The sequence below is a fragment of the Accipiter gentilis genome, chromosome 4 (genome assembly GCF_929443795.1).
Source record: "Accipiter gentilis chromosome 4, bAccGen1.1, whole genome shotgun sequence".
Lineage (NCBI taxonomy): Eukaryota > Metazoa > Chordata > Aves > Accipitriformes > Accipitridae > Astur > Astur gentilis.
The window spans coordinates 47,408,424-47,428,629 of NC_064883.1; the positions used below are offsets into that span (position 1 = coordinate 47,408,424).

The 20,206-nt window shown below is 46.7% G+C and overlaps 1 protein-coding gene across 4 annotated transcripts; it reads right to left on the minus strand.

Annotated features, from left to right (window-relative positions):
• Positions 1–3,445: 3,445 nt before the first annotated feature.
• CDC25A (cell division cycle 25A) lies at positions 3,446–18,952 on the minus strand. 4 transcript variants are annotated; one of them, XM_049798033.1, is made up of 16 exons: positions 18,699–18,952; positions 16,037–16,122; positions 13,963–14,017; positions 13,184–13,219; positions 13,011–13,047; positions 12,519–12,620; positions 11,577–11,693; positions 10,544–10,678; positions 9,792–9,866; positions 8,960–9,112; positions 8,533–8,625; positions 8,067–8,129; positions 7,870–7,968; positions 7,008–7,138; positions 6,500–6,611; positions 3,446–5,140 (listed from the first exon to the last, which is right to left on the minus strand). In XM_049798033.1, exons 1-16 carry the CDS (start codon positions 18,848–18,850, stop codon positions 5,000–5,002), a joined length of 1,587 nt encoding a protein of 528 aa, XP_049653990.1. In that variant the 5' UTR covers positions 18,851–18,952; the 3' UTR covers positions 3,446–4,999. The 4 variants fall into 4 exon arrangements, with proteins under 4 accessions (XP_049653990.1, XP_049653993.1, XP_049653992.1 ...); XM_049798036.1 differs by lacking the exons at positions 16,037–16,122; positions 18,699–18,952 and adding an exon at positions 14,405–14,546; XM_049798035.1 differs by lacking the exons at positions 16,037–16,122; positions 18,699–18,952 and adding an exon at positions 13,659–13,763 and having other exon boundaries at positions 13,963–13,973.
• Between the last annotated feature and the right edge of the window lie 1,254 nt (positions 18,953–20,206).

Genomic DNA, 20,206 nt, shown 5'->3' on the forward strand with positions numbered 1-20,206 from the left:
ACACGTGGCCGGTCCCAGCAAGGAGATGCAGGGGTGCACCCGGCAAGACCCCCGGTGGGGGTGCGTTGTGGCAGCTGTGCCTGGTGCCCTGTCCCGTGGTGCTGTGCCAGCCCAGCTTCCCACACGCCTTCCCCATCGGCACGGGGACCCAGCCACACTGCGGCTGCTGCCAGGCCAAGGGCTGGCACCCGCACGGGGAGTTTTCTCCAGCACGCCTGAAGCTTGGCTCGACCACAGGAGATTAGCTTCGTTTCCAGCTCTGCCTGGATTTGGTGACCTCTAACAAGGACCTTCCACCCTCTGCCCTGGCCGGCAGCCTCCGCTCCTTGATCCCAGCAAAGGGAGGGTGACTGCCCACTGCCTGGGGCAGAGCCATCCTGTTTATCACTGTTACTGGGGAAATGGAGGCACTGGTGCAGAGCCAGGAGCTGGGACTGTCCCCTTGCCCTCCCTGGCTCCTGACCCAGTGACGGGGTGTAACTGTGCCCAAAGCAGAGCAGGGCCCACAGGGTTTTTGATAAGGGACCAGGCAATGGCAGGATGTCCCAGTGGAGCCACAGTGGACCAAAGGGAAGGCAGGTGGGACACGACACAGCAGGGACACCCCATGCAGGAGAAGGCTTACAGGGCACTGGGTTGTGCCGCAGCCCCAGGAACGGCCCCGTGGGAGCAGCTGCTGCCCACCTCCAGTTCAAAGGAAACCCAAATGGCAGCCTGGCCAAATCCTGGTACCAACATTTCCAGGAATTATGTGGCACTGCCACTCACGCACCAGCTCTCCAGGGGACTGCGTATCACACATCACTATAGGCCATTGCCAAAATACAAAGCCAATAGTTTTCTTAACAAAGCAGCTTCTGCCCAGCAAAGCCACATGAATCCCCTTCAAAAAGCATTGTCTGCATCAACATACAGCCAAGATTTTCATCAGAGGTGAGTCCTTCCATAACTTCTCCCTACCAAACCCCCCAGTTTTGGGGAGATGGCACTCTCCCAGCTGCTGCCCTGAAACACATCCAGCTTCACCACTTGCAAACTAGCAGGAGCAGGCTTGGATTATTAGCAAATTTTAGCTGATCATTTGAACCCCTCTGCCTCCAGCCAAGCCAGTAGCACTCAGGCCCTCACAGAGCATCCCACTTTGCCCTTTCATCATGCTGGGTACCAGGCAGAGTTATCACACACTCTATGCTCCTGCCACAAGCCGAGATAATTCCTCCTGGCCTGGCAGAGCCTCAGGTAGGTACAGTTTCACTTGACAAATAAGTACAGGAAATTGCAAGGTTGGGTTTCGCAGCAGCCAGGCTGCTGCATGCAGGGAAGGGAGCACAACTGCCTGCCAGGAAAGATGCCTTTGGTCACAAGAGAAGAGATGCAGAAACAGGCTCCAAGAGGCTGGGGAAAAGCCATCACACAGCCCTCCTGGGCAAAGAAAATGGTAGAGGCAGAAAGGCAAAGTCAGAAGGTTTGTCTGAAAAGCTGCAAAAGGATTTCAAGCCAAGGAATTGCCCCGTATCACAGTTGTAGCTAAAACCATCTTTTCCCTCTTCACAAGGCACCACCTGAAAAGCCACGGCAAGGCAGCATTGGATGGGTGTCCAACACCCGCTTCCCGTTCCCCAGGGGCCCCCATTGAACGAGCTGCTGGTACATGCAGGGCAGCTGGTCCTTTGCTGCTCACCTTTCTATTAGCCACAAATGTTGTGAGATAACAAGATCGCACAAGTGTCCTTTTAGGCCACAAAAGGTAAAGCAATATGAAAGAAAACACTAAGCTTTGAGGCATTCAGGAGCTTGTGGTAGAAGCTGATGAAGCCGTAAGCTGCTTTCAACACCAGTTTTAAGGATGACAGATGGAGGCAAGGAAAAAATACCCACCCAGTTCTCCGCTTTAGCCTCCAGTGGATTTGAAGTCACATTGCTGTATTTTAAGTGAAGCTTTTAATGCTGACCCCATTGTTGGCCACCTGCTCTTCATCCCCACGCTTTCTGCTGAAACTATTAACATCCTTAACAAAACAGCCCTCTCAGGTGCTCCAGTGGGAAAGCGTCCAGCGCAAACAAGGATCTTCATCCAAAAGTGAGCTGCAACTCCCTGCAGCATAGATAGTATGACGGAAATACACCGCTTTGAAATTCAGATGGCTGCAGCCCTGATATTCCCAAGTCATGGGAGTGATTAAAGACCCAAGTCTCCATCAGCCTGGAAACAGCCTGGACTGGGGCTGAACTGGACTTTCCCAACTCTGTCCACCCCTGCCAGGGTCCCAGGCCCCTGCACGAGGCCACAAACAGTTTGCGCCCAGCTGCCTTTGCCAGTTACAGGTACACAAATATCATGCAGCTCTGCCAGCTGAGCAAGAAAACCAGCCTTCCTCCAACTGGTCCAATTCCTGCAGCTTACAGGAAAGCAGGGTGCTATTTTTCATCATTTAAAGTTATCCCAGAAGCAACAAGCAAAGAACACAAGACAGGAAAAACAGTGATTGCCAACATGTTTTTTTCAAGCCACGGTGCACAATGCCAAGAAGTTCACCAGCATGCACGCCTTCTACCACAAGACAAGTTGAGTTAGACAAACTGTTGAGATTTTAAGTACTTTACCCTCTCAGCCCACAGTGGTCTAGTACAGTTGCAGGCTGATACGGGACAGATTTTAGAAACATACATCTCACAGCCTTCTCCTTCCCACACCCAGGACTGTTCCCAAGCATAGCACACAGACAGAACTAGGTGGGGTATATAGCAAGGGGTCACAGTTCTGTCTCTTCAGGGTTACCAGCATAGCTGGTCCCTCCAAGCACAGACTGTGGCTCATATCCCCCCATAGTGCTGGGCCACAGAGGGCCACAATGCCCACACCACATTCAGTTTCCTGGATATCAGGAAGTTTGGGATAACGAGCTGAGTTAGGGGCATTCGCAGGAAGTACAACTGTAAAGCCACAAATTGCTATAATGGTTTTGCTCCAGCTGAGTGACCTTGGAAAAGAGCATCGTGGCTCTGTCAACAGTCTCCATCTGCTTTTTTTGAACACGGCTGGCAAGTTAAACTTTTACATAGAGCAACTATTTGTTTACAAACTTGTACCAAGACATGCTGCCCGGCTGTTGTATTGCTAAACTGATTATTTACCACTTTGGCTTGGCACAACAGGTCTTGCACCAAAAAGCAGTTTGGGTCAATCGCATGCCCGTGTCACAGGCAGCCGGCCTTCACCCGCACGTGATCTCCCCCCACCACGCAGCCCCCCCCCAGGCACCTCACCAGCTTCCACCCAGAGTTCAGACTTTCCAGGCGAGATGTGGGAGAGTTGGTAATGGCCATTTCTGATTTAGCATTTCATCATCTTCTCATTCAAGGTATTCGGCTTTGAGGGAAACCAGCAAAATCCGATTTATTTTTTTTTAAATGAGAAAGTTAGAGTTCAAAGTTTATCTTTTCAGTTCTCAAGAGGATTAACAGCAGGCTTTAAGAAACAGTTTTTTAAAAAATCAAGTTAAAATTCCACATAAGGCACCTCTGTTTCAGTATTTTTTTTCGACACAGATACAATGGCACGCAAGACTAGCTCACAGGGAGCAAGCCAAGCCATGTGAAGCATGGATTTCTGCTAAAGAGCCGAGAGCTTCCAGGATGGGTGGCTAGTCCCAGGCTGCACGCCCGGCCTTGGGAACACTAGTTTCACCAGGAAGTTTTTGTGTGATTTTTGAGGAAGATGAGCTACAGCAATCACCACAGCATTGCTGCACCAGGCAGCCAGCCTTACCCTGAAAGCCCTGGGCTACCATAAGGCTCATTAATTGAAGTTGGGTCTTCTGTGACACCAAAAATTAGCAGCAAAGCAGTTGTGCCACGGAACCATGAATTCTGCTTTAGGTGGGCAATTTGTAGGGCTCAGCTGTAGGGTACAATGCCAGCTGAGGAAGTTCTTCCTTCAAGAATTAATTGTATTTCCTGCCTTTCCTGGCAGAAGGTGCTTCTGCTGCTGGAGAAGTGGCCAAAGTCAAACCCACAGCAGCAGAAGCAGGTTCAGAACCACCTCCCAGGATTATCAGTGTGATTCCTCACAGCCGGGCTCTTTTCTGGACACGTTTCATTATAATAATACACAGCCTTGGAGGGAACAGCAGCAGTAAATTGCTGCTGTTGAGAAACCTGGTAACAGCTTTGCCACCTGGTACTTCTGGGATGACCTGAGACAGCCTAATTCTGAATTGCCCTCAGTTCCCAGAAGTTATCCCTACTTTAAAACACCAACTCCTCTAGAACTAAAGCAGCAGCTAAATTCAAATTACTATGAAATAAAGCATTCATGATATCTATCTACAATAAGCAATTTCCCCTTAGACTGTCTTCAAGTGGCTCCCACAGCAGAACACGGGAGTTCAGCAAGGTGGGAACCTCTAGCTGTAATGAACTATTTCCCATTTTACTTCACCACAACATGTTATGCTATGAAAACACAGAATCATAACTTCAGCTGAGAAAAATAAACCCCTCTACCCCCCCAACAGCAGGCTTCCCTTTAGCAGAAACAAGGTTTAAGTACAATCCAGAGGATTCAACTGCAGCGGTATTAGCTTCATTTGACTGTATTTAAATAAAACAAAGCATTAAAAAAAAAAAAAAACAAAAAACCCAGGCACTAAAATACCCTCAATGCTTACACCATATACCAGCCGAGCCCCATGTACGTGGCAGGCAACAGCCTCTCCCCACCCCTCCCTGGGCAGGCTGTCAGGCAGTTTGTGGATGTCACAGAACACGAGAAGCCATTTCCACAAAGCAGCTTAACAAGAAGATTCAGAAGTCAGCTCCCAACCAGCACCCAGGTTGCTTGGTTCAAGCCTGCAGCCACAAGTCCCACGGTGTTCCCAGCAAGATGACAGACGAGGATAGAGCTGGTACCTGATAACCACAAACATGGAACAGGCACAACTCCCTCCCACTGCAGCCTCCCCCTCCCCACAATGGGCAGTCTTGTTCAGCTCAGCCCTTAGAGTTTCTTCAGGCGACTGTACAGTTCCCTTTTGCTCTTCTCGCCAGCCCATGTTCGGCTTTTGGTGCGGAACCTTTTCAAGTCTTCTTTAAAGTCCTCATGGTGCATGGGGCGATAGCTCTGGGGCTCGCAGAAACTCTGGGGAAAGAGAAGCTGGTTTCACTTCAGTGTGTCAGGAGTGATGACCTCTTTTGAGACTCATCAACAGAGCCTGATAGCAACCATTCAAACAAATACCAGCAGAAAAAACAGAAACAGCCCCCCCCATGCTCTATGCAGGAGCTTCATACCAGACACTCATGAACAAAGCCATGATATTTAGATTACAGCTACTTCAGAAGTGATAGCTATTAAACAAAGGACTTTCAGGCCTGTGTACAGACCTCTCACCCCAAATTTTTGGGCAGACATCAATACACAAACTAAGCCTGTCTAGTATTCACCTTGAAACAGGACAGTTTTGAAGAATACTTGTATCTCGGGACTGGCCCACCCCGGCTCACACACCAGAGCATCAAAGGCTGCTGTCGGCTGTTCCATGCTGCCACCTTGAGGCTCTCGATCCTTCCACCTCAGGAGAGGATACCCACGGGGCCCAAAACAAAACCCAGGCATCCACTGCCACAGGGGAGCCAGCAGATCCCAGGGAGAGCCAAAAACCAGGACAGCACTCACTGGCATGAACATCGGCATCCCCCGTGATGGCCCAAACGCTGGGAGACCCAATATCCCACCAGGAAACAGCCAGCCAGCCACAGAAAGGCCAAATATCTCACATCTCTCTAAAAACACACCAAGTCACAGAACAGGAAGGTAATCCAAGAGATACTCTGAAGTGTGGGGGCCTGAGAGAGACTTAAGTGACAGCCAGGCCACAGTCTAGTTTGTGTCAGAACAGCGGGAAGAACTAGCTGGAAAAAGAGAGTACAGCCACTGAAATGCTGAAGCAGCAGAAGCCAAGAGATACAAGAAACGCCATTCTCAGAACACTGGGAAGAGAGATGCTGGGCATTTTTTAGTTTCCTTTTCTGAATTAGAGGCTGAAAACTCAGAGTTCGAGTTTTTCAGTTTTGCTATTTTAGTATGAAACTTCAGCTTTCCATTTGTTATATGGCAGTTACTGTCAAGCCTGTCTTCTCTCCTAGTCTTTGCAGGCTAAGCAGTCTTAAATTCCTTCTCCAAACAAAATTTTGGCCTCCTAGTTGTTACAAAGGGCAGAAACCAGTCTTATATTTTACTCGAGACAAGTGGAAAAACCTTTCAGCTATGGCAGCAAGACAGCTCTGAAGTACGGAATAGGCTTCGAGAGCCTCACTGCCAAATTTTAACTGCTCCCAGTACAGTAGAGCACTGTGAAACAGAGTAGGAAAAGCTACCCCAGCAAAAAAAACACTACTCCAAAGAGAAGTCTGATCAAGTATGAATACATCAATATTGTTGATCTATTGTTTCTTCTCCTCTAAGTGTGAAAGATGAATTTAAGAGAATGTCACTTACGCGGCATCTTAAGAAGAAGTCCTTGTAACCCCCCTTCAGGACATACAGTTCTGGGTAATGGAGGTTGGGGTATTCGTTACCCAGCCTGTCCCGCTCTCTCACAAACCGGCACCTGTAGCAGGAAAAAAAATCCTGTGTTAAATCTCACATTCAACAAGTAACACCTGAAAACAGCTCTCACCCAAAACTTCCCATTCCTGGGATTACAGAAGCAAGCCATTGCCTATCAGGAACAGGCTAAGAAGCCACACTGGCTGCAAAGCTACGGCTAACTGGTTTTCCCTTTCCCTCTCTAAGCATTCCAGTGCACCAGCCCAACTTCAGCATGGCCATTCACATCATGGCATCATGGGCTGTGTCACATCCCCGCGAGAGGTGACAACCAACATCTCATGATAAACTGTGTATTAAGTAGCACACCAGCACAGTAACTGGTGCCATCCCAAAAGCTTTGCTCTCAACTAGCACAGCAGTAAATTCTTATCTAGGGGAGTGTGGGATAACTCACATGCGAGGACCCCGCTCCGAAGAAAACTCGCAGTGGAACACTATTATCACTCGTTTGTTCTCTGATGGCTGGATTGGCTTCTTAAGCAAGTAGTCTTCCACATCCTCTTCCATGTGAAGGTTTACAGCACCCTGTAAAGACAAGTAATGCCTGAGCACATGCTGCGAGTAGAAAACAGTAACAAACCTATCCCACTTCCTTGCAAGCTGTTTCCTCATCTTAGTTTCCTAGAGGAGCTCTGGCAACCCTTTCCAGCCATTGGGAACACAGCTTCAAACCCAAGCAGAACATTACAGATAGTCTAATGCCGACTCTGTGTGACCTGGACCTGATTCAGATTGCTGTTTCAACAGCTATAGGTTGTGGCTCATTAGATTTCCTTTCCCATCTCATTGTATTTGAGAGGGCCAGCCAGCTTACTCAAGCAGCAAACTTCAACATCAATTATGTTTTGCACAGCCATTTGTTCTTTGAAGTCTGTGGTTTAAATGAAGTTTAATATTCTAAATTTTAGCTTCCCTAGATCTCAGGATGCTGGACACCGAGTGTCTTACATCCTCCTCTGGAACCATCTCCCTCCTTGCCACACAGGCCACCTCTTCTGCTTAAGGGAAGCAGAATGTTCCCTCCTTTGAGGGAAAACTCACTTTATGAGCCAACTGTGAGCTCAGTGTCCTGAGACTCATGCAATGTGTAGGCATAACAGGATCACAGACCCCAAGTGGGGCACTTGGGCGCCCCAGCTATAACATATCCACATGGCCTTGGATACTTGCTAGTAAAAAGCAGCCCCACATGGTGCCAAGTGACCCCAGTTTGCAACTTCAGACAACTCTACATTGCTTTTATGGGGTCAACATACCTTGATGTGTCCTCCTTCGTACTCATATGGGTATCTACAATCAATTATCACGCATTCCTTGATGAAGCTTGCAAACTTCCCAGTCAGCACAGACACAATCTGGAAAAAAAAAAAAAGTTCAGTTGTTTCAACATGTTTTTGTATTATTCCCCACCCCCCCAGTAAAGAATTTTTCTTACTGTCCCTGGGGCACATACCATTTCTGAGTCAATATATTTTAAGTCTTGATGTTTCCCATCGACAGTATGGAATAAATAACCCTGTAAGACAGACAGCATCTAATTGAGAAAATTCCAAACACAAGCCACATAGGCAATAGCACAGTGTCCAGCAGTTAATCTTGTAACACAGACACTTTATTGACAATAATCTCTTCAGCAAGGCTCAAGAGTTAAAACTAAGAATTCTAAAATTCAAGGACATAATTTTATTTTTGGTTCCTATGCTGAAGAGATTTTGTAGATCTTCTTGAATAACCACAAATTAATCGCTTTGCGTCTAACCTATGAAAGCACCCTTCTCTCAGACAGCCTTTCCTAGTAATTTGAATATGTACTGTTAAAGGAGGGAAGTGCTTTACTTGGGCTGGTTTGAGACATCTCTACCAAGAGAGGCCATTAAAACACTTGAATTAACACTTGACCATGAAATCACTTGAATTACCTTTGAGAAGTCACCAATAAGGTCTCTCTGGTCACTGTCCAAAATGCTTTCGATCTCTGCTGTGGAGGATTGCATCTTTACCATTTTCAAACTCTAGAAGAACACAGGTTAAAGATCAATGCTGAGCACTGACAGCACAGAGGGATCCTTTTCCCATAACATAACAGAAAACTCAGAGTTTACTCTGAAGCCCTGAGCTACAACTCCCCAGCCTCCCCTTCAGATTAAAGCAAAACTCAGGCTCAAGAGTATGGCGCTACTGCACCAGCTCCCCCAAATCTCCTGCACTATGCAGAGAGAATGCAGTTTTGCTAGGTCAGCAATTCACCTGAAGAAGCTCTCTCATTAACCTTCATAAACTAGACACCTATATTAGATCCTCTCCTAATCAATTTTCTATTACAAAATTGGATGCCAAGCCACCAACCGTTGAGTCTTTAGAAGGTGTTCCAGGCAGGCTTTTCCTCTTCTTGCTCTTCCCTGGAGAATTCTCTTCCTGGGATCTCTCCATCCTTTTCTGGGTGGTTCTTCCTACACCACTAGTCAGAGATGAAGAGCCAAACAACCGGCATCGTTTGGCCTGCAAGGAAGGGGAGAAGTTAGGGGCTGTCTAGCAAAGGTTTAGGTTAGAAACTAAGCAAGCCTCAGACTTTCAGACTATTACAAATTTTGCCTTCTATAACACACAGCCACTGCACAGCAACAGCAGGATGTTAATAGGGTCATCTACGTCCAGGACCTACATTTCCAGTAATACTTGTTTCTTGCTCTGTGGACTGGGTGAGCTTGGAGCACCATGAGCAATATGAAATGCTAGCAGAGTGCTTTATACCAATTAGCAGACAATCTATCAGCACATTAAGGAGCCTTTTGCTGGAGTCTAAACTCCCTTGAAGTCTGTTATCATAAGATCAGGCTACAGGCATTCCAGGTAAGTCTGTGCAGAATGTACTCAAGATATGTCAACAAGTATCTGATAAGGGACATCCAGATCTTCTCACATTTATGAAGTGGTTTTGTAAAAAGAAAGTTAATGCCTATATAGGCAGACAATGAGCATTGTTCCACACTGACGATGTCCTTGAGGTAAACAGGCTTTAGAGATAAGCAAATACTGAAGGGGGTTTATGCTGTATCTTGTTTTGTTGTTATTAGGGATACAGGATCAGAGACAGTGTGATCACTTGTCCCAGTAGTGAAAACGACTGCCAGAACAAAGTCCCCATCTCTCTTCTGTTGTGCTCTGCCAGAACACTTACCCGATTGTCTGTTTTCCTCATGACTAGTGGTGCAGTCCAGAGGCTCGCCACATCAGATGGCATCTCCTCATCATTCTGAGAAAAAAAAGAAAGTTCATTCTCATCTACTTCGCTGTGGGCAGAGACTGTAAATACAGCTTTTGCACAGCACGGGCAAACATTCCAGCTGAATTCAGCTGTCAGAGCAGTTTTAGGAATGAATTTAACTCAATTACTAGTCCAATACTCAAATGAAATAATGGAACCAAGTTCAGACATGTTAGAGAAGGTAAGTTATATCAATTCATTGATTGATTAACAATGATGTTCCTCCAAAGCTTTAAGCATTTCAAATTCAGTTAGAAACATTCTTCTATTTAAGTGGCTAAAAAGTAAATATCACCTCTAGCTCCTTCAGCAAGTTTCTAAAGAAAAATGCCAACTATTCAAATAATTCTCTTGAGTAATGCAATTCTCATCTGCCAAGAAGAACAGCAGCAATTCTTAAACTAACGGCTGTTCACACAGCAAGTAAATCCCACTGTCTGCACAAGGAAAGAGCACACATAAGATAGAGACACTGAAACATAAGAGTTGAAAAAAGATGATGATAAATCATCTTCTAGGATTCCCTAGTACTTAGCTTTTTGCAGTTTGACTTACCACACTGACTTCTGCTAGAACATATGTGCACCACGGACAGATATTGTTGGCAGACTAATAACATTAGGCAGCTGATTTTGAAATGTCTATCGTATTTCCTTTGTACATACCTTCAAATCTTGCTCATCTAGCAGCTCCAGGAATCCATCGTCATCTTCACTTTCAGAGGAAGTCAGAGAAGACTGCTGCAGGAAAGCTGGTCTGTAGTTTTCCTGTTCACCCATCGGTATTTCACCCATGGGAAACTGAGACAAGACAGTTTTAACAGCATTCCTTCTCTTTACTGCAAGAAGCTATAACCACAGAGATAATGCTGTGCCTCTCACTGCACTACAGAAAACACGGTGGTTATTCCACCACCTTGAATACACTGGCTTGAGAGCAAACCCCAAAGTGAGTTCCAATACTTCTACTGGATCCCTAGAACAGCAGGGTGCTTCATTAACCTCATTAAGCAATAACCCTCTTCTCTGGAAGAAGCTATCCAGTGAACGTGCAAAGAAGAGAAATGGGTGCTGTCAGTAAGATCAAGAACTAATATAAACTGCAGCTGATAAGCCCAAGATCAAGAGTGCTAAGCAGGATGAAGGACTACCAGATCCAAGCAGTGGAGACAAGACTTAACCTCCCAGCTCTGTTTCCGTGTAAGGATCCATCATGTTTTTTCATTCTATTTGCTTTTTCTAAGCAATAGAATACAAAGAAGGTAATATTTTCTCCTGGATGTCCTATCTGGACATAAGATCTAGTTGCATCCACACAATTGGCTTCATTGTTCCAAATGCACCTGCCTCAGTATAAGTATCTACTTTATTGGTAGTGAAAACAATTACAAACTAAATTCCTCTATTCCACATCAGTGTCCACGCTCCCTTGACTTACTGCAGCCTAACCTCAGCTCTGTATTGACTAACCTTTTGCAGACTACAGAACAATCCATGTTTCAAACTTCTGACCGTCTCATGAGCCAAATGTGAGAAGAGTTTTCTTGTCTGGCAGATAGATAAGTTTTTCCATTTGGCACATGAAGAGTGGTGACTAACAGCACTGCCTTAGAACCCTGACGCAATTTTTTCTCTCTCAGACAGTATGTATGCAGAGGATTAGGTGAGAATTAGTTGTAAAGAACACTGTAATACTCACTATCTGAGCTGAAGATGACTTCTGCCTTGGTCCAGGAACACCTTTTCCATCACGGGAATGGATGTGCACAGAACAACGAGAAGCTGGTTTGGTTGGCTTCTTAAACTCAAATGATTCCTGAATTAAAAAGGAGCAAAGTGATCATTTTACCAAAATGACAAACTGTGTAAATTGCTAGGATCATTTTATCTTTTCAGGTTTGTTTTTTTTTTTTTTAAACCCAAAACCTCAGGTAGTTTAAGTTCCCTGCTGCCAACAGGAAGAGTCTGAAGGCGAATGTTTTCAAATTAAAGATGTTACAATAGTGATTCATTTAACATAATCAAGCTTTTATCCTCTTGATATCTCCTACAGGCTTAAGGCTTTTCTATTTCTTTTTGTCAGTCAAATTCTCTGCAAAAGAAATAATTTTTAAAGGCAGCCAAGGCTGTCTCCTGACACCCACTCTTCTGTAGAGACCCATCAGAGTCCTACTGGTGGGATTTCCAGCAGCAACGCCTTTCAGACCAAGTAGGCAAAAGGACATTTGTGCTGTGAGGAACCAGGACTCCCCATGTCAGCAGTGGAAAGAGATGAGGTGATCTATCTGTCTGGAGGCACCCCTCGTAGCTATCTAAAGCTAGCAGTATGAATACATTTTCCCTTGCCACAGCCTAAAAGGAGTCAGGTTTGGTAGCACAAAGGTAGAGCTGCACAATCAAAATCTACCAAATTTTTATTAACCCATAATCAGTTTGCAGTTGCTATAATCAGTGCTGTCACACTTTGCTGCAAGTTCCCCTAAGATAAGCCATGCAAAACTTTGTTATGTCTGAACTACAGCCAGGCAGAGTAAAAGAAGCCTTTTCCACCACATCCACTGTTGAAGCGGTGTGCTAATTCAGCTTCCTTGGTACCGCCTCTTACACCATACCATCACAGGCAACAGAAAGCAACACTTACATTCTCCTTATTTTCTTCTTGTTCCAGCAGTTGAAAAGCATCACTATCCAGAGAATTGGAATGGCTTCTCTTCAGGGCAGGACTGGATCCCAGGAGGCTTTGCTACAACGTTCATACAAAAGTGTCAGTTCAGTATTGTGCAACATAGTCTTTGCACAACTACATTTTAAGCAAAACAGGGATTAATAAAGACTGTAAGGTCTCCAACTACAAATTGGTGCAAACTATGTGCATGAGTCTTTTATACTGACATCTTGGTACAGGTACCGAAATGCTTCAACTGCATTAGGGACAAAGCCACATCACTGAAATTTCACACCAACATGAACGAGACTGAGTTTACAAGCTGTAATTTTGACAGTTTTCATTAAGCACCACAGCAGCTGTTCTTGAAGCCGGAAAATTAACAAGTTATGGAATGTATCCAACTAAAAACACTTAACACGCTAAATCCTTTAACATTTATAGAATATCAATACCACCCTCACTTACTGGCAGTGAATGTATTCTTCTGAAAGGCGTTCGTATGCTACAATGAAAAAGAACCAAGATTTATTTCAATGTTTTGTTTTGAAAGACAGTAACATGAATAGAACTCACTCCCCTCCCAGTAAAACTCCATAAGCTACAACAGTCACTGACAAAGAAGTTAAAAGTATACTTACTTTAGTCTGCTAGATTCAAGAATTGCTTTCTCAAACCTAAAAGCAAGTGAGATGCCCCATAGTTAGTACTGAAGGATAGTACACTAAAAATCAATGTTGTATTTAAGTCATAGAGTGTTATGCTAAGCAGAAGCCAACATGCTTCTTGATGACACTTTGTCTTTCTCAAAAGCTATTTATAGCCAACTTAACCCATCATAGTTTTTGAAACACTAGCTAGACTCCTTCTCTCCCTCCTTTCCCCAAATTCTTTTCAGCATTGTTTAGGCAAGAAGCTAGGTTGAAGGAAGAAAAGCTCAGTAAATCAGGAACCAAGGTCATCTGTCCCCCATCCCTGGGGACAGAAGATTAGGGAAATAAAAAATAATCTAATTGAGAGCAACAAATTCAAAGCTCAGAGAAACTGCTTAGTATCAGTTAAGGCATATACAAGCATAAATTATAGTTTAAGTGGTGAGTGAAAACTGCAACTTACATGCAATTTGGTACAGCCTCATACTCCTGGTAAGGTGCCAATGTCATGTTCAAACAGTCTGGTTGGTACAACACATTAACTCAAACCCAAGACTTGTTAAGTACTCTGGGACACAGACAAGACAGAAAGCCTAGCATCTCAAGCTTCAGAGCACTACAGCATGCACTTCTAGAAGTTTCAGAGAGAAAAGCCCACTGCACGCATGCCAGCAAAGGAAAAGCCACGTCAAGACTCTCATTAGCCTACGTTTGTTAATGGTGCAACGTGAAATGCCAGAAGTCAGGCTTAGCATATGGTTACATACGTTTCCTCCATGGTATTGTCTGAGGTTGCAGGACCAGGCGAATCCAAAGCACAACCTGCAGAGGAGAGACAACGTTTTCAACCGAGTGGTATCTTAGCACCTAGGAAACGCAAAGTATTGGACATTGCGAGATTTCCTCTGAAAGACCCTGAGCTTAGAGAGGAAACTGATGTAGGAAATCCAGTTTGCAGCCTCATCTCAGGGTAGAAGCAAACTGTTACAGATACTCCATACTCTTGGTTTTTCACCATCGATAATCAGGTGTTAGTGCTTGGGGAAAAATAGGAGTAATTGAAAAAAGCACCCCAACCCTGTCTAGAATGTCATATAGAACAGAGTGCTACCACATAACGTGGAATACCCTTGTCTTATTCTCTCACACACACATCTTAATAAACAACTTAATCCTTCAGGGTTTTTTAAGCCATGTGTTTAGTTATACCTCTTTATAGGAAGAAACTCTGGCCTCATTCCAAAAAAAAGTAGTCAAAAGACCCTTCTTAATGCACGCGAGGGTACTGGAAACAACTGCAAGCACTCCCTAAGCAAAAACCAAGTGAAACATTACAACTACATAGCACCTAAGTACAGTCAAATATGAAGCCTACTTAAGCACAGATCCCTGAGAAGTTTTTGTATTATGGTAGTATTCACAAGCCCTAGTCATAGGCCAACAGCTTACCAGAATGCACTCTATACCATCATGACAAGACTTGCTGCTACTTCAGTGACTGTGATCTAAACAAACAACTACAAAGAATTAATTTGACTAACATGACGGGTAGTGGTCTTGGCACAGCAGAAAACTTAATCATGAATGTTTTGTAAGCACTTAAGACCTGTTTTGGAGACAGGAAAAGAAGAAAAAAAAGCCAAGAAGAAAGTGAAGATTTAGCAAGCTTGGTTTTTCTATCCTGCTCTGTGGTTTGTGAGCTATGCCCATGCTTTAACAGTTCATAAAGTTCCTTTGAAGGCTGAAAGTACCACGTGCAGTCAGACTGGTGCATAAATTCGGGTGGAGGCACTGATTTCCATTGCTGGGCTGGACCAACAAAGTATCAGAAGCTTCCCTGATTCTACAAGTTACGGGGTAATAGCTTCTAGTGAAATTTCATTTTCACTGATAAAGCATCTCATCTGAAAAAAATACTTCTAGGCAAGTATCAGTACTAAGAAAGATGCAGCTTCCTGGGTTTTATATAAACAATCAGCTGTTGTTAACAAAAAGCCACAAAAAACCCCACGCAAGCCACAAGACAAACCCTGCTCAACAGCCTTGATTTGAGCGTGCAGAGCAGCTTAGTACAGTTTGGGTTTAAAGAGAAAAAACACACAGTGACAACTTGCTTTCATCCAAGTTATCACCCTCCAAAGGGCAGAAACTCAAACCGGTCCCATTCAGAGCTGAATGCAGATATGCAACGGATCCTAACAATGAAGAATGAAACACTATCTCCCCATTTTCCAGACCACAGCCCCCACACACAACTATAAATGCTCACAAGCCAATATCTGCAAGACACCACAGACTAGAGAATGGTGGGAATCCAATTCACTAGTGAAGCCTATCTTGGGCTATCTGTAGCAGCCTTCATCTTCAGCTGTCTCTACTGCAAGAAAGGCTGACACGCTCATGATAAGGTGTTGACCTACTACCATGTACAGAGCAGAACATCAAGGCAATCAGAAAACGGTAGTGATAAACATCACCCTGGAGTACAAAGCATGACAGGTCCGCGACCACGTCTTAACAGCCATCCTAAGAAAAAAAAGGAAAAAGCCATCTCTGTCAGAGTGAACCAGTTTTTCCTCTGTGCAAGCTCTACTCCTAACATGCTCCAGGACAATTAAAGCGGAAAAAAACCCCCACCCACAACCCAAACCATGAACTGCCGTGATGGTTTGCCTGCCTCCCTCCTTTCAAGAGCGAAAGAATGAGAAGTGGCTGCAGGGATAGCAGGCAGGCAGCATTAGTTCTCTCTCCAAACCCTGGAAGCTGCTTGCAGTAGAAGTCATGTAAAGATATGATGCCTTTCATTTCTTACTTGTTATTTATTAATTGAGAAAGCCATACCTGAGTCTGTTGATTCCGATGACACTGTTCTTTGTAAACCATTAGTATTCTTGTTCCCCAGATCTTGCTCAGTGTTTTCATGCTGACTGTAAAGGAAGTTAGGTATTTGTTTTAAACGCTCACTGAAGCGAGAAATACAACATTGGAGTGCCTGAACATAGATATACAGCACAGGTAGTCATAACCTGAAACCTTTATCATCAGCCAAGTGAAAGGATTCCAGTTTGGCAATCCTGCAGACTGCAGTCTCTCATGCTCCATGTGCTGTTGAGTACACAGGGATAATGCCACCACCAGATTACCATGCTCAGATCTAACACCTACAGGGGCTTCAGCTTAAGGTTTTGGTTTTCTTTCTTCAAACCTGCACATGCAGTGCTGATACTATTAGAACTTAGGCTTCCAAAACAGAGACAGGGAGAGTGCCGTTCAAGACAATAATTACCCTGATTGCCTTCCTGGTCACCTCACACCAAACTTCCAAGCTTTTCCCCATGACACACTAACTGGGAAGGTTTTTTTGAAACAATGTTTTAGAGCCTGTCCTGAGCTTGTGCCTTCACAAATGAAGGTCCTAATACAACAAAATGACAGACCTTGCAATAAAACTTGAAGGACTAAAAACAATTTAAAGTGTGCAGTAGATTATTGGTGCCTGCAATCACACCAGCACCTCCCAAACCACTCACTAGAAACACTTCAGAGTGTATCAGAGCCCCCTCATCCTTCTCGGGACTGCAACCCTCTCTTCAGCAGCCACTCATTTAATTATTGTTTTGCATAGAAAAATTACCAAACTTCTAACTCAAACTCATTTTCATAAGTAGGTAGCTCTCAAATTTTGTCTTACCAACTAAGCAAGTTCTTCTCTGCTCACATAACCATAAGACCAGTCTAAATCATCCTGTAGGTGAAGGGGCTCGAGGCATCCAGAGCCTGAGGAACACCAGCCCCTGACCTGACACATGTGCAAGCACAGACACTGCTCTGTGAGCAGGCAGGGAACCTCGAGGAAAGCTCTCCTGCCTGACTGCTGAGCCACATCAGACACGCACTAGCTTCATATGTGGGCAGGGGTCACAGCAGCTTCAATACAGAGAGATATGCATATCACATGTAGCATTACTCCATATTGCCTTAAATAAGGGAAAAGCTAATTTAGTGTGTTAATGGGTTAATTAAAAAAAATGCATCTGGGCACAAGCTAGGGCTACAAACTGAAAGGGCAGAATAATGAACAGGGAGGGGAGTGGTGCAAATCATTTACAGGAATTCCAGGAATCTGAAGGAGGGAAGGATCATAAGAAAGCAGGTGATTACAGAAATTAGAATGATATAAAAACAGCAAACAAAGGACAAATACCAGGGTGGCCATCAAGACCAGAGTGGGCCAGTACAAAACGGGAGCCACACAAGAGACAAACTGTAGAGGTTACCATAGGAATAATGAGATTAAAAGAGTTAGACGCTAGTAACAGCAAAATTGCATTGAGCAACTGCACGGCTGGAGTTACAGGCAGAAAAGAGCAGCAGAGCCCAAAGACTGCAACACTTTCCATATGCAAAACAGTAAAGAGAGGAGGGAAAGGACAGACACAAAGGTAACAGCATTAATTTGTGGGAGAGGGAAAAGCACCCAGTCCTGGGGCCAGGCACAGGGAAGGGCTCAGGAGCGAGGTGGATGCCCAGAGCAGAACCAGAGGAAGATGGTGGCACACCACAGGGAGAAGATGGCCCACAGTGCAGGAGCCACGACCACATGGGGTGGGGGGGCAATCTCGGGGCTCCCTAGGGAGAAAGGGGCAGGAGAGAAGGGGGCTATTTGGTGGAAGGACGGGTGGGGGGAGAACAGAGCTCTTCAGGGGTGGAGGTGGGTGGGGGACACAACACGTTTAAGGGAGTCGTGGAGGCCTCGGGTATGCAAGGCGGGGGGGGGCATAGGAAGAACTCCTGGAGGCTTCATTTTGGGGCGGGGGGGGGCGGGGAACAGCTCCTCGAGGCCTTGTTTTTTTTGGGGGGAGGGTTAGGAGAAGATGTCTTTGAGGCCTCAGTTTTAAGGGGGGGGGGTTGTTTGGAAGGACAGAATGCAGGATGAGGTCCTCAAGGCCTCACTTTTGGAGGAAGAAGGAGATTAAGAGAGATCCTCAGGGCCTCGATTTGGGGGGGGGGGGGGCAGGGAGGAAGGAGAAGAGATCCACGAGGCCTCACTTCTGGGGGGGAGTGGGGTAGACGAGGTCCCCGAGGCCTTGCTTCTGAAAGAGGGGGGCAGGGAAGGGGAAGAGCTCCTACAGGCCTTGCAGGAGGGGGGGAGAAATAGGAGAAAAGTTCCACAAGGCCCCGCTGCGGGGAAGGGAGTGGAACGGAAGGAGAACAATTCCTCGAGGCCTTGCTGCCTTTTTTTTTTTTTTTTCCAAATGGGGGGAGGAGAAGAGCTCCCCCAGGCCTCGCTTCGGGTCCGGGGGTGGGGGGAGAAGAGGCCCTGGAGATCTGGTATGGCGGGGGGGAGGGGTGTCCCTTAGGCCTCACTTCGGGTCCGGGAGGGAAGAAGGGAGGGAATGGGCCCTCGAGGCCTCGGGGTGGTTTTTTTTTTTGGGGGTGGGGGGGGGTGCCCCGGGGACAGCGCTCAGCAGAAGGCCCCCCCCCTCCCCCCGCTCTGACTGACCCGCGTCCCAGCTGCTCCATGGTGAGACGGAGGTCGGAAACCGGCGAGAGGTCGGCGGGAAAGAGAGACTTGACCACGGCGGGTGAAGCGGGAGAAGCCGGGGAGAGAAGCAGGAGGCGGCGGCGGTAAGAACCGCCCGGTGCTGGATCCATGGAGCCGAGCCGAGCTAAACCCCTCACCGTCCTCCTGTCAGCGCGGCCCGCACCGCTTTGACCCCAGCCGCTACCCGTCGCCCGCTCCGAAGCTGGCGCCAAACTGCCCCTCCGCCAATCAAAACCCTCCTCTGCGCGACATTTGAAGGGGGCGGGTGTTTTTTCTTCAATCTCCCCGCCCTCCGCTTTCGTTGTGACCAGTAAGAACGCCGGCGGGCGCCTCACTCCCCGCCTCCAACTGTTGCTTGACGTCGCTGCTGCCCAATAGAGAAGCCAGCCAATGGGGCGCCTCAAGAAGCGTTCCTGAGTGCCAAGGGGAGGACTACATTTCCCAGCGTGCAACGCGGAGGGCAACGAGTTTCACGCATTGCCCTCCTCAGCGTTGCATGCTGGGAAATGTAGTTCCCCCGCTTTGCCGCCATATCTCCGAGTGTCTCCCTTTAGCCGTCCCTCCACCCGCCCTGGGCCTGAAGGGAAGTGGGTAAAACTGGGAAAGGGGGAGGGGGCGGGGGGGGAAAGGCATAAACACAACAGGTAACTGGGTCTCGGTGAGCCGAGAAACCCTCCCCACGTCATTTCTCCTCAAAGGAGATCTCTGTGAGAACAACAAACGAGCAGCATCACCGGGGAAGCGGCGGCCGCTCTTGTGAGGCATTCGGTGAGCAGCAGCCTGAAAATAAGAAGCCAGCGTGCATCCCTGCGGCACTGAGACGGGGTTCGTGGAGCAGTGGCACTTGTGGAATAGGAGTGGGAGAAGAGAGATGTGTCAGCATGTGAGGCGCAGAAAGCAGGCGCAACTGGGCTCCACATAACCCCTGCAGACCTTTTCTCGTGTCCTCTCCCTCCAAGAGGCTGTGATATTTACCCAGACGCTGCTATTTGCCTTACAAATGGACACGATGCTCAGCTTTTCAGAGGACCCGTTGCCCCACCTTGCCTTTTCCCTGCCCTGTCCACGGTCATGGAGCAGGACGGAGGCGGTGATAGTTGTGCTGGGGAAAGGAGGGGACTCCTTGTGTGGGTCATCCCTCAGGCCTGTCTGGTTGTGGACAAGGCAGGTGCAAGGGGAGCAGTCCCAGCTCCAAAACACACAGTCCCATTTTACAGGTGGAGAAACAGTGTGACGCAGTGAAGTGCTCGGGACAGGCAGCGTGGCTCCAGTAGGTCGTGTGTCTTGTCACCTAAGGGTTTGCAGGTCTCTGCCGTCAAGCCGAGCCCCTGGCAGGTGCGCTCTGCTGGATCTTTCTGGGGTGGTTTCGAAGGCTGCTGTCTCCAGGGCTGATCACATTGGGTCCAGTGCTCTCAGCCTGACACAGGGACCTAAAGGCCTTGTCAGGGGATCCCACACCTCCAGGT